This window comes from Gracilinanus agilis, chromosome 2, assembly GCF_016433145.1.
Source record: "Gracilinanus agilis isolate LMUSP501 chromosome 2, AgileGrace, whole genome shotgun sequence".
Taxonomy (NCBI): domain Eukaryota; kingdom Metazoa; phylum Chordata; class Mammalia; order Didelphimorphia; family Didelphidae; genus Gracilinanus; species Gracilinanus agilis.
Genome location: NC_058131.1, coordinates 507,893,987 through 507,908,074, shown reverse-complemented (window position 1 = coordinate 507,908,074; position 14,088 = coordinate 507,893,987). Strand labels below are relative to the sequence as shown.

The 14,088-nt window shown below is 37.9% G+C and overlaps 1 protein-coding gene across 1 annotated transcript in view; it reads right to left on the bottom strand.

Annotated features, from left to right (window-relative positions):
• The window catches only part of LGMN (legumain), a 77,051-nt gene extending 68,783 nt beyond the window's left edge, over positions 1 to 8,268 (bottom strand). The window contains exon 1 of the mRNA XM_044659997.1: positions 8,155 to 8,268. Within this exon, the coding sequence (XP_044515932.1) occupies positions 8,155 to 8,268 (114 nt within the window). The remainder of the gene's footprint in view (positions 1 to 8,154) is intronic.
• Between the last annotated feature and the right edge of the window lie 5,820 nt (positions 8,269 to 14,088).

Here is a 14,088-nt window from a genome sequence, read left to right as displayed (position 1 = left end):
ATGACTAAATAAGGATTTGTGAATTTATAGGAGAAATTTGCTGAGTTCAAGATGGCATGGGCATTGTATCCCTAAAATTTTAGAAGTGTTTCAGGCAAACTGTAAGCAAGGAGGGGGCAGCTGGGTAGCTCAGTGAATCGAGAGTCAGGCCTAGAGACGGAAGGTCCTAGGTTCAAATCTGGCCTCAGACACTTCCCAGGTGTGTGACCCTGGGTAAGTCACTTGATCCCCATTGCCCACCCTTACCACTCTTCCACCTAGCAAGGAAATTCCTTTGCTCCCTTCTATCCTTGTGACTCCTAACCCAAAACATCTGATAACTCCTGAGAGAATTATCTTCTTTGGATCTTCCTTTAGGTTTGAGGTGGACAGAGAGATACACCTCCAGGCTACATCTTGATACCATCAGGTTGTATCTGAGACATCCATCTGTCCTCCAAACTATGAGGTCCATCTCTTATGCCTTCAGGCAAACCTTCTGCTATCCCTTGCTTCAGTGCTTACAGCTCTAGAGTCACATGTTACTGTTGGATAGGGTGTAAAAACCCCAGAATTGATGTCCTGGGGGTGGGGGGGGACAGCTTTCCATCCATGCTGTCCCTCCCAAGGAGCTTTCCATCTATGTTATTTCACCTAGTAGGCAGGCTTCCACCTATGCTGTCCTCCTGGCCAGATTCAACATTACCTTCTAAACTAATAAATCTCTCTTTTATTTTTAAGCTAAGTTTCAGTCTTGCATTCTTGCAAAAGATACCTTTCCTGAACCCCATGGGCTCACCTCAAGCCCCTCACAATACTCCTAAGTACCTGAAAGCTGAGTCCCTGGGTACCCAGAGGATCTGATTTAAGCCAGTGAGGATAATATGAGGCTCAGACGGAGGCTGAGTCTAGAGTGGTCACAAATGGGCAAGAAAGGAAGACAGCAGGGGCTTGGAAAATAAAGCTTTGTTGGAGCTATTTGAAGAAACCAGTAGAAGCAGCCTTCAGCTGTTAGTTTCTAATTAGCTTTTAAAAAATTTAAGGTCCATGGAAAATAGTTTCAGTTCTAGCTATTGCCCATAAGCATTATTTAAAACTTAAGAGAGGGGAAATCTCTTAGAATTTCCTGTCGCCTTTTTTGCCTCTTTCTGATTTAAGAAGAGAAAACAGAAAGGGTTTTTGTTTTTTTTCCTTAACTCTGTTTTGTGGTTTAAGAACAGATGCTGAGATCTAAATAAATTACTGTGAGTGAAAATCTGCCAAAGCTTACTCAAAGCATTGGACCGAGTTATTTTGCTGTGAATTCAATTGTGTTTGGATGATACAGCATCTTGGTGAGGGAAAAGCTGGCCTGTAGTGCTCAAGGATAGCCATCTTGATGTGCTTTGCTGTGCTATGACTTAAAGGAAATTGTAGCCCATTTGATAGTGTAACACTTTTCCACTGGACTTTTTAAAAAACCCTTATTTTTCTTAATAACAGCTCTAAGACAGAAAGGCAAAGGCTAGGCAAATGGGGTTAAGCAACTTGCCCAGGGTAATATAGCTAGGAGGTGTCTGAGGCCAGATTTGAATCTGGGTTGTTTTGACACCAGAGCTGGCTCTCTAATCCACTGTGCTACCTAGTTACCCCTCCAATGGACTTTTTTTTGGTCTTTTTTTTTTAAACCCTTAACTTCTGTGTATTGGCTCCTAGGTGGAAGAGTGGTAAGGGTGGGCAATGGGGGTCAAGTGACTTGCCCAGGGTCACACAGCTAGGAAGTGTCTGAGGCCAGATTTGAACCTAGGACCTCCCGTTTCTAGGCCTGACTCTCGATCCACTGAGCTACCCAGCTGCCCCCTCCAATGGACTTTTAAGAGTTATTATAAATTGAAAGATCTTGCATCGGTTCAAAAGTAGGAGAAAAGAGGATTTGCCCAGCTGAAGAGTGGGGAGGACCAGCAAAGAAGTAGTTAGGAAAGAAATAGCTTTGTTTGAAGAAGGTTTCTGAATAGACCAATAATATAGACCACAGTTGTTAGTTGTCTGAGCACATGGATCTTCCTCCTTCACATTCTTCCCTGTGATGTTTCTCTGTGTATCCACTCTTTTCTACAGATTTTTAATGCATTTGTGGAGAATAGTGCAGGCATATATGTGGATTATGATGCATGTGTTAATATGTGAATACCTGTGATATTATTATTATTTCTTTTGCTTTAATGCTAAGTAAATCAATCAATAAAAATTTATGAAGGACCTACTAAGATTCAGGCACTGGGATAAGTACTGAGAATGAAAATAAGAAAAAGAAAGACAGTCCCTGACCTCAAAGAATTTATAATCTAACAGGGGCAGACAAAACAAGAAAGAGCTGAAAGAGGGTAGAAGAATGGAAGGGTATGGTGGAATCCATTTCAAGGAATGTAGCTGCTGAGAAATGAAGAACTCGCTAGCCTAGGAGCCCTCTTTAAATGAAGACTGTGGGAGGAGTGCTTCGCTCTTCCCTCTAGCCCTCCAATATTTGTGTGTATATGTGTATGTATCCTGTATTTAGTACTGAGGATATTGAAGTACATCAAAGCTGATGTAATCTCAGAAAGATGATAAATTTCCTAATGATAAGGTTTCCTGATGTAATATCAGAAAGATAATAAATTTCCTAATGATGATGTGTCCTGAGGTACAATCAAGATAGAATCTAGTCTGAGTGCAGCAATGTTTATATTTAAGCTATAAAATGTCATCATTATGAATGGCTGTTCTGTATCAATGAAAGTGCAAGAATAGAGGCTTAAGAGCCCAAATGTTGAATAGAGGGAATGTTTTTCCTAGGTTTTTGCTAGGACCATGAGAGAATTTTGTGGTGGTGATCTTTCTCTAGAAACCTAGAACTGCCTATGTAAGAGTAGGGTAGAAAGAACAAGCCATCACAGAGAGAGAACAGAATCCACATACACCCATGTAAGGAATTAAAATGAAGGGTTTAACTAAATATATGAGAATTTCAAGATAATACCGTGGTCACCGATTTAAAAATATTATAGCTCAAGTCAAATTGACTTTCAGTAGCTTTAAGAAGTAGAAAGAGCAAAAGTAGAGAAATGTAAAAGAGGGTAGAGTAAGAAGTCTAGCCTATCACCCTAAATGTTGCTCTTGTCCCAGGCTCATCCCAGGCAGGGCTTGCAAACCCCTCAGATGGAGGACTTAGTGGTGAATTAAACAAAGGTTCAATCCACAGGGCTTCCTCCAAGAAGGGGACGCCTCTCCAGAACTAATCTCTTCAGAAACCAGGAAAGGAAGGTCAGTTTCTCACTCATCCAAGCAGAAGCTCCAAAGGAGAAGATCCAGAAGCAGTCTTACCAGAGGCAGTCCAAGAGCCAGAGTCCCAGGTCAAAGTCCCAAGTTGTAGCTCCAAGCCACAGTCCCAGTCCAAGATTCTTCAAACCAAAAATTCAGGCCAAAGACCCCCTTAGACAGAAAGTTCAGGACTTTTTATAGTCCTTTTCCCACATCACTTCCTGTCCCTTCCTCCACTTTACAGGAGCCAACTGCAGTCTTTAAATTTGCTTAGCACTGCCCAGGAGGTTAGTTGCTTCTGGATTTGTCACCCACTTTAGTAAGTGGTTTGTAGACCTCCCCTAAGTAGGAATGTTTTCAGTTTTTATTGATTAATTTGAAAATAGGCAAGGGGAGAGTTAATCTTATCTTCATATCCACATGAGAGTGAGAGGTATGAGGCACTACACATTGTAAATAGACTTTTTGGGCAAGATTTTTTTGTTTTTTACTTCTTTTATTTGATGTCAGTGAAGTGACATTCCAATAGTATGGATAACCAACTTTCACTTATTTCACTGTTCTGTCTCACATTCTCCAAGTTTTCTAAAGGAATCCTTCCAATATATTGAGGTACTCTAGATCTCAACATTAGAGGATACCAATGTAGCACAGGGGCTTCCTAGAATCTTTATTCACCAAAAAGACTCCTTTGTATCAAGTACCTTTAATGCTTTTAAAATACAATCCAAGTTGGACATTTAATTATGCCCAATCATACATTATTCTCCATGAGTTTCTATATGAGTGTATGTGTTCTTTTCCCATGAAATTATAAACTCTTTGAGATCTGGGGATTATAAAATATATTTCTTTTGTATTTATTCCTTACCAACCTTACACTACTCTAACACATACTTTTTTTTTCATATTTCCTTTTTATTGTCATGCAAAGCACACTTCCATATAAGTCATTGTTGTAATAGCACACTCATAACCAACCCCCCTCCCCAAAAACCATAAATACGCATGACTCCAACAGTTCTTTCTATGGAGGTGGATAGCATTCCCCATCATAAGTCTTTCAGGATTGTCCCAGATCAGTGTATTGCTGAGAGTAGCCAAGTTTTCACAGATAATGGTTATCCAATATGGACAAGATTTTAAAAAATATGTACAGATTTATATATATGTATATGTGTGTGTGTGTGTGTGTGTGTATCTATACGTGTATATATGAAGAATTTCTTGTCTTTCCATCCATTTCCTCTACTCATGTAGTCTCAGAAACTTTGGGAAAGATGTCGGCACCTCAGGATATAACCACAAGGTGCTATCACTTTAGTGAGACCTTGCATTGAGTTAGAGGGTTGTTTTTTACCCTTCATTTTTGACATCATGGGGGTGATGGTTTGGCTTTCAACTGAAATACATTTAAGTAAGGCAGAATTGTACAGTCATCAACCTCACTCTCTCTTCCAGAGTCATCAAAGTCCAGTGGCAAGACAAAAGTCAACACAGCTGGCGGTGGCCTAGGATGCAGCAGATGACTTTGGCCTTTTCCATGTCTAGCCAAGCTCTAAGTATACTCCACAGTGCCAGCATCAACTGCCTTTATGGATTTGGAATGAATTATTCTCATCTGTCCATTCCGCCAGGGGAACATCTGCAAATGCTTAGGGTAGACATCCTCCTAACTCATCAATGGATTTGAGGCCTGTTGGTTACTCTCAACTTGTTTTAGCCCATCTACCAAGATGGTTTTACTGGAGTGTGGCTGCTATACATGATATAGCTTCTTAGAGTGACAGGTGAGAGTTGGGTTAAAGTTGGGTTGAATATCCTTGAAAAGGACTAGGCAAGCCCTCATATCAGAAGTGCTAGTCCTCTCTGAACACCCCATATGCCCCATTAGAGAGATAGTTCCCCATTAGTTGATAGGAAATGAGCTACCTTTAAGAGACAGCTCCTCAATTTGAAGCAGTCAAAAATGGGAATCAGAAATGGAGGAAGAAGTTGACCCATGAGAAGGAATTATTTGAGGTATGGAGAACAAGAGAATTCTCTCTCCTGTTTCCCACTCCACCTTTACCATTATCTTTGATTCAGATAACTAATAGAGAGAAGACACTATGTCCAGATATAGAGAGTCAGTTACTCAAGATAAGAGTTAGGATCCCTGGCAATAGAAAAAAAGAGCTAGCTATGGTTTCAAAAGACAACTAGTCCTGACAATAAAATCAAGCTGCAAAGAGAAACTGACTCAGGATTACCACTAAGTGATATCCAGCAAATATGTTATACGTGAGTGGGGAACTTCTTAAGCAGTCCACTAAGAAGAAAGGACATCAAAGCCCTGCTGCACTGTAGATGTGAGTTCCTTTGGTCATGTGAGTTTGCTAATTGTGTGTCTCATTCCAGCATATACTAAGTTCATGCTAACTATTCCTATGTACTATGTATGTTTGTGGGAGAATATATTACAGGCTTATGTAGGTACTACTGTATGCCATTTTAGTAAATGCCTTTGCTAAAAGTAATTGTTTCTATTAACTGATCTTTAAAAAAATTATTTTATCAGTATCTCTTGGGTTTTTTTCATCTCACCAAAATTTTCCCCGGTATTCTTTCCACAGGCTACTTCTTAGAAGCTAAGGGCAAGTGTCACTTCATCTGGGGAACTCAGCCTACAAACAGGTGACTGCCAAATTAAGGAGTGTCCCAGAGGGAGCGATACTCATTCACTTGTATTCAATGTGTATTTGGTTCTGCTTCTATTAGTTACTACTGTATATTGATAATATCAAGCCCTAAAACATTGCGGAAGCTCTTGGAAAAGATCTGCTATCACTCAAAAGCGTTCAGTCCAACCATTCACACAGGAAGACTAATCGGATGATGAAGGATGTCCATTACCCAGATGACAATACGAATTTGGGTAGACAGCTTATAGAGCTTATCCATCCATATGTATATCTCGGACAGACACGACAGATGGACAGTGAGTTGGGTCCAGAACTGAATAAGAGAAAGACAGTAAATTAGATTGCTGTTGGGAAGTTCTAAAGTTCCTTTAATGACTTTAAGTTTGAAGTGAAGCTAACAATCCTTTTTAATAACAACATCCTATTAGTATTCTACTAGAATTGTTATATGATTGTAGCAAAACACAGAATACAATAATGTCCCAATTAGTGCCACGTTATTGAAATTAGCATGTGCCTACTTTCATTGGGTAGAACCAAATACCATATTTTATATTATTATAACTTCAAATAGGGCCAATTAGAATACATACAAACCATTTCAGGGAATTCGTTATTTGCCCTAATTAAGACTTTAATGTAGTCTCTGAAGAATTAAAAATGAATGTCACACAAATAGCAATTGGAAGTTGGTGGGTGTAAGCAAGCTGTAATATAGACACCAGGAGCAGAACTGAAAGATGTCACCAAGGAATTATATGATAGAAAAGAGAAGATGGTCTGACCATGTTGTAAGAGACAAGTATGACAAAATAAATAACCACAGAATTCTATTAACAGCTTGATGAAGTGAAGAAAAAGGAAGGAAAATCTCCAGCAAGGTTTGGACAGATAGATACACATGGGAAACTTCTGGGAGAGCACAATTAAAAATACAGATTGGGCAAATGTGGATGGATTGTGATCTGTATCCTCACAGAGAAAAATCATATCACTGAGATCACAGATCCTTTGAATATATTAAGTGTTTTCTTCAATCAACCTTGGGAATATACAGTCTTTGTTCTTATTATTGGTTGTTGTTTTCTGGCTATCAATCCACTGAGCCACCTAGCTGCCCTGCTTATTATTGATTGTTAATATAGTCATCATGTGTAGCATTAGTCCCCAGACCAAGTGGTACTCAGGTAGTCTAACTTGGTTAGGTGCTGTCAAATTGGTGGTCTAGGAGAGTATGACAATCAGCAGACTATGGAGTTTCTCTGAGGAAAGATTGGAAGCTTCCAATATGGCAAAGAGCGGTATTCCTCATCTCACAGTTTTTGGATTGTTCCATGAGGGGAGGAAGTGTACCCCACACATGTTGGCACCCTGGGTCAAAGCAAATTACTATGTTAGTTTGGGGTTTCTCCTCATAGTATTCGTTTTGTTGCATGTCTGTGAGTATTGGAATATTATTGTACAATATTACAGTGCTACAAATGTCTAAAAACCAGGATTTCTGTTCTCTCTCTTTTTTAAGTTTATCTCTTGCCAGGGTTGCAACCACAAAGAAATGGAAATAATCTCAGTTTTTTTCCTTATCTTCTTATCTCCTACTTGAAAGCCTGATCAAAAGAGTCAGTAAGAGCAAATCCCTGCTTAATAATACAGATAGCTAGGAGAGCTATTTTAGGTCTGATTTCATTAGTCTTTTCCACTCTTAATTTCCCTATCTTTGCTTATTTGTCTTTTTTTTGGGGGGGAGGGCATCTTCCAAGTTCTTTAAGGTAAACAGGACTTTGTGCTTATTAAAGAGAACTTTGGAAGTGGAAGTTTCCCCACCCCACAGTCTTCCCCAACCTCCTGGTCAAAACCCATCTCATTGTTTGCCAAAGACAAATTTCCCTCTCTCACTTAGAGTTATCCTAAGTGAATGAGTATTCCAACTACGGCCCATGTTCTGGCCATTCAGAGATTAGGTTTCTTGGGAGAAATGAGGAGAAAACAAGAAGAGAAAGAGAAAACCAAACTAGGTTAATTTTAACCAGATTTTTTTGTTGTTTTAAGCAGCTGCTAACCAAGCCTTTGAGTAATCAAATGAAGGAGATTACTTGTAGGTGGATTTAGGGTGGCCTGGGCCAAACTGAACTCTGAGGGAATCTTTTGTTAGGCTAAGGCCAAACATTTTCTGAACACCTAAAATTTGGACTGAATTGTGTCCAATCCGAACCTGAGGGGACTCATGGATAATTCGATCCAGTATTAGTAGATCCTGTCTGTGCTCAATCACAGGCTTCTGAGAACATTCAGGGTCCTTGGACCAGCCAACTGCAAGAAGTTTCATCACTGCCACCAAAAGTGTCTTTTATGAAAACAAACCCCAAACATGAAATAATTTTAAAAATAAATTTCTTAGATCATTTGGTAGATGATCATATAGGATTTACACGAGCATACCCAAACACGAACCACAGACACATAGACACAGTTAAGCAGTTTTATAGAGGGTAGTTTGAAAACAAGATAGAATGAGTTAGCTATCACTAAATATAAACATTTAATAACATTTGAGCAAAGTAAAAACACAAAGGGAACCCAAGATACAAGCTTAGTTTGGTGGACTCAAAACAAGACCTGAATATTTCTAGTGGATCCAGTGCCATCTCTGCTATTCCTGGGGTGTTATTGAGAGAAAGGCTATATCCTGGGCTCAAACAATCTCTAGCCATATAAAGTTAGATTTAAAGAGTATAATAAGTAATACACTTTTTGGACACTATGATAAAGCATTTTCTACCTTATATAAAGACAAAAGGCATCAATAAAAATTAAGAAAATGAGTATTCCATTGGGAAATTGCTAAAAAATTATGGTATATGAATGATATATATATATATATATTTATTATATGGAAGTAAAGGAATGTAATGCACTGTTTACTGTGTTCTGAGAAATGTCAACTATAAAAAATCTATATGAAATTAGAAAGACTTCATGAATTGATACAAAGTAAGCATAATAATATGACCACAATAATTTGAAGGAAAGCAATGTTTTAAAAACTTCAGTACTCTGATTGATGCAGTGACAAGTAATTCTTTCAATGAAGGCTGATGGTAAAATATGCCTCTTGCTGGAGAGGTAATAAACAAAATTGTGGAATGTGGTATATATTATCAGACATGGTCAATATGTTGATTTATTTTATTTAACTTTATTACAAGAGATCTTTCTTTTGGGGAGGGGAGTCATTGGGAAATGATAGAAATGATTTAGAACATCAATAAAACTTTTTTTTTTTTAAGATAGGAATTATAGAGTTGAAGAAGTTGATGAGTTGGGAAGCAATATTGTTTGGGAAAACTTCAATGTGAGTTTAGAAGTCACCAAGAATAAAGGCAGGGATTGAGATGGAAGAGGAAGACTTTGAGCTTGTTGCCAGACTCTTTTAGGAAGGAAAGAGAATGATTTGAAAGCCAACAGGTGATGGCAAGAAGGTTCCTTGGACTGCTTGATTTAGAAAGAACATCAAAATAGGAGAGGTTGTTGAGTGTTTTTCCTTCCCAGAGCAGAAGGAGGCACTGAAAATGTCAATAGGGAATAAGGGCTATACTGACCCCTTTTTCTGGCATAGTGTGACTACTAGCATAAGTGAAGTATTGAACCAGAGCTGTCAAGGAATATAAGGAATGTGTCTTGTGGAAAAGGCAAAGAAGATTCAGAGTGTATAAGAAGATATCTAAGATGAATGAATTTAACAATTTTGGGGGAAGCTTATTGTTAATATATAATATGTAACATAATAACAATACAATATATTTGACTTGTTATAAATATGTAATAAACCTTTTTTTTTTTTTTAACCCTTACCTTCTGTCTTGGAGCCAATACTGTGTATTGGCTCCAAGGCAGAAGAGTGGTAAGGGCTAGGCAATGGGAGTCAAGTGACTTGCCCAGGGTCATACAGCTGGGAAGTGTCTGAGGCCAGATGTGAACCTAGGACCTCCCATCTCTAGGCCTGACTCTCAATCCACTGAGCTACCCAGCTACCTCCTGGAATAAATCTTAATAAATATGCTTACCCAGTAACAATTTAAAAAAAATTATCCCTAGGATTAACTCCTTTAAAATACTCTATAATGATCATAAAAGTCAATTCAAACACATATATAAGCTTGTGTTCTTTGGCAGACTCTTATTTTAGCACAGGTAGGATTTGAAAGCAAAATAATAGTCATTTACCCAATAGTATTGGGTGCCACCTGCTGTCATATAGGGAGAATTGCATATAGAAATAGGAACCTGACAATCACAAAACAACTTAGAAAATCATATAATAATACTATACTGAAGGTAGAAAGTTAGCTAATTTTTTTTATTTTCCTTTTAAAATTTAGAACTGAAACACCAAAAAAGAACTTTTTCATGCACATACACATGATTCTATGAAACCAAGAATCTCTATGTGGGAAGGGAATTCCCATCCTCATTGTTACTTTGTGTGATGTAATTAATCAGGGACCTGGAGATCCTTTATCATTGAGATGTGCAAGTACAGACAAACCCTCAGAAAAAGGAAGTTGAAAACAACAAGATGGGAAACTGATCCCATAGCCACTGTCCCTCCCTTTCCCTCCCTCCTTCCCTCTCTCTTCCCCCCCCCTCCTCCTCCCTCTCTCCCTCTCTCTCTCCTCTCCTCTCCTCTCCTCCTCTCTTCTCTCTCTACACAATGAAGAACATTTATGAATGACTGCTTTTCTTAGCAACACAGTGATCTAAGAAAATCTCAAGGACTCAGGATGAAAAACACCATCCATCTCCACAGAAAGAACTGCTGGAGTCTGAATGCAAACAAAGACATATTATATTTCACTTTATTTCTTCACTTTTGTTTGTTCAAGTTCTCTTTCACAAAATGACTAATATGTAAAATCTATATTAGATTACTTCTCATCTCAGGGATGGGGGGGAAGGTAGGAAGGGAGGGTGAGAATTTGGCTCAAACTTAAAGAAATCTCAAAGGTGAAAAATTGCTTTTTATGTAACTGAGGGAAAAAATAAAATATTATTAAAAGATGAAAAAAATTTCAAAACAAAATGAATTATTTTCAAATATGTCCTGTTTATGTATGCTTCTTTCTATATTTCCTTCTGTTCACCATTTAAAAATGTTATAAAAGACTTCTTTTTATTTGTATCACTACCACTATACCAATTAAAAAATGAGATAAAGGAAGAAAGACGGAAGGAAGAAAGGAAGGAAGGAAAGAAGGAAGGAAGGAAGGAAGGAAGGAAGGAAGGAAGGAAGGAAGGAAAGAAAGAAGGAAAAAAAGAAAGAAGGGAGGGAGGGAGGGAGGAAGGAAGGAAGGGAGAGAGGGAGGAAGGGAAGAAAAGAGGGAAGGAAAAAAAATATATTGTATTGTTATTATGTTACATATTATATATTAACAAACGAACATTGTAAAGAGAAATGAATCCACAAAGTGGTCCTATCCAAAAATCTATGTCTCATTCTGTACCTTGTGGAAATAAGTAACATGTTTTACCATGGGTTCTCTGGAAGCATCATTAGTGATTACATTAATTAGATTTTTCTACATCCTCAAAGTTTTTCTTTATAACATCGCTGTTCTTGTATAAATTATTCTCTTAGTTCTATCTCAGTTCATACTACCCAGAATTCTCTGAAATGGTCTAGCATTTTTGGTGGCAAAATAATATTCCTTACATTCATATACCACACTTTATTATCATTTTCAAATTGTCTATGGGGCCACCCTTAGGTCAAAAGACATCACCAGTGACGTCATTTTGGTCCTCTTTAAGTATGGAGCACAGTAACCAGCCAAGAATATTGCATTCCATGATCTTTTTATTTATTGTAGAGGCTGCCAGGTCTTATATGATCTTGACAATGGTCCCTTGGCATTTAAACTGCTTCTTTCTAGATGTTTTTGGTAATTTTTGCAGTATTCCCAAACCCTGGGAGCTCTTGATTTGGGATATGGCATTCCTAGGATTTTTCTTTTTGTAGGATTCTTTCAGGAAGTGATCAATGAATTCTTTATATCTTCATTTTCCCCTCTGGTTCTAAATAGGCTTAAGCAGTTTTGATTTGTGATTTCTTGAAATAAATTATTCAGGCAAAAGTCATAGTTTTCAGAATCCAATAACTTTTTGGTAATTTTTCTTGACCTATTTTTCAATTCAATTCTTTTTGATATCAGATAGTTTTTTTTTACAATCTTTTCAATTTTATTCTAATATTTCTTGCTGTCTTATGAAGTCAATGATTTTTGTACTATTTTAGGTTTCAGTGATTATGTTGCTTACATAAGGTCTACCACTTTCTGTTCTAAGCTATTTATTTTCCTTCCAATTCTTTCCTCAAATTTTTATTTAATTTAATTTTCTATCTTCATTTCTTGAAGCATTCATGTAGTGTTTATATAGAGAGAGTTCTTTTTTTAAAATTTGAGTCTCTTTTTGTGGCTTTATAGAATTGCATTCTCATTTTGAATTTGAAAGTATTTGGATTAACAATAATTTGTGACATGTACATTATTTACTAATCACTCCAACTTCAGTTCCTGAATTGGGATTTTGTGCCAAAGCTATGCATCAACTCCTATTATTCTTTTAGAGCAGGGGTCGGCAATGTATGGCTCTTTCTGCAGGAGCCATAAAGTCCATTTTTTTTCAGGTGCTGTTACAGGAACGCGCACTGTGAGCACTGTACTGCTCTCATGAAATTACATTTTAAAAAATGTGGCGTTTATGGCTCTCATGGTCAAAAAGGTTGCAGACCCCTGTTTTAGAGGGTATAGTTAGTTCTAAATAGTCCTGACCTGGATCACCTGGGCTCATCAGCTGACCGTTAAGATCTAAAATTTGAAATTCAGAGAACTCTCAGATGTCTTAGGACATAGTGGTAGAAACATTGGAATCCCTAGGCCTGTTAAGTCCAAGTCTGAGCTCCTAGTAGTTTTCAAGTTTCCAATCTTGGATTTTCTTTCTTTTTTAAAAAAAAAATTTTTTTTAAACCCTTAACTTCTGTGTACTGGTTCATAGGTGGAATAAGGGTGGGCAATGGGGCTGGGAAGTATCTGAGGCTGGATTTGAACCTAGGACCTCTGGTCTCTAGACCTAACTCTCAATCCACTGAGCTACCCAGCTTCCCCCCAATCTTGGATTTTCTAAACTCTTTGAAGACTTTTCAGGGAAGCTCTCTACTCTTACTATCTCTGGACATAAAGTCTCACAGGCTATATGTGTCCCTGTTTCCTCAGTTTTTATTCTAGGAAGCACTGGTATTGGCTTTGCTAGTAATGCCTTTTCCTATTAGCCCCTTGTTTAGTTATTTATGTAGAAAATATCACAATATTTTTTCACTTGATTTCTTGATCATTATTTAGACTAGTATAAATTTCAGGGTTTGGCTTGTAGGAATAGGGCTTTTTGCTTCCTATTTAAGGAGTCATCTTGACCAAAAGTCTGAACATGGATTTAAAGGGACTTTTTTTTTAAGATTTTTTTTTTATTAGACATTTATTAATATTCGTTTTTAATCTGTTTACATACTTTATGCCCCTACTTTCCCCTTCACCCCCCGCTCTCCCCCCACCCATGGCCAACGCACATTTCCACTAGTTGTAACATGTGTCCTTGTTCAGGGTCTATTTCCCATTCATGTCCGCCTCAGCCCATGCATTCAAGCAATTGTTTATCTTATATGTTTCCTCTCCTGCAGTCCTTCCTCTGAATGTGGGTAGCATCTTTACCATAAATCTCTCAGCACTGTCTTGTGTCATTGCAGTGCTGCTGGTACAGGAGCCCATTACATTTGATTTTACCACAGTATATCAGTCTCTGTGTACAATGTTCTTCTGGCTCTGCTCCTTTCGCTCTGCATCACTTCCTGGAGGTCTCTCCAATTAGCATGGAATTCCTCCAGTTTAGTATTCCTTTTAGCACAATAGTATTCCATCACCCGCATATACCACAATTTGTTCAGCCATTCCCCAATTGAAGGACATCCCCTCATTTTCCAGTTTTTTGCCACTACAAAAAGCGCAGCTATAAATATTTTCGTACAAGTCTGTTTATCTATGATCTCTTTGGGGTACAAACCCAGCAATGGTATGGCTGGATCAAAGGGCAGGCA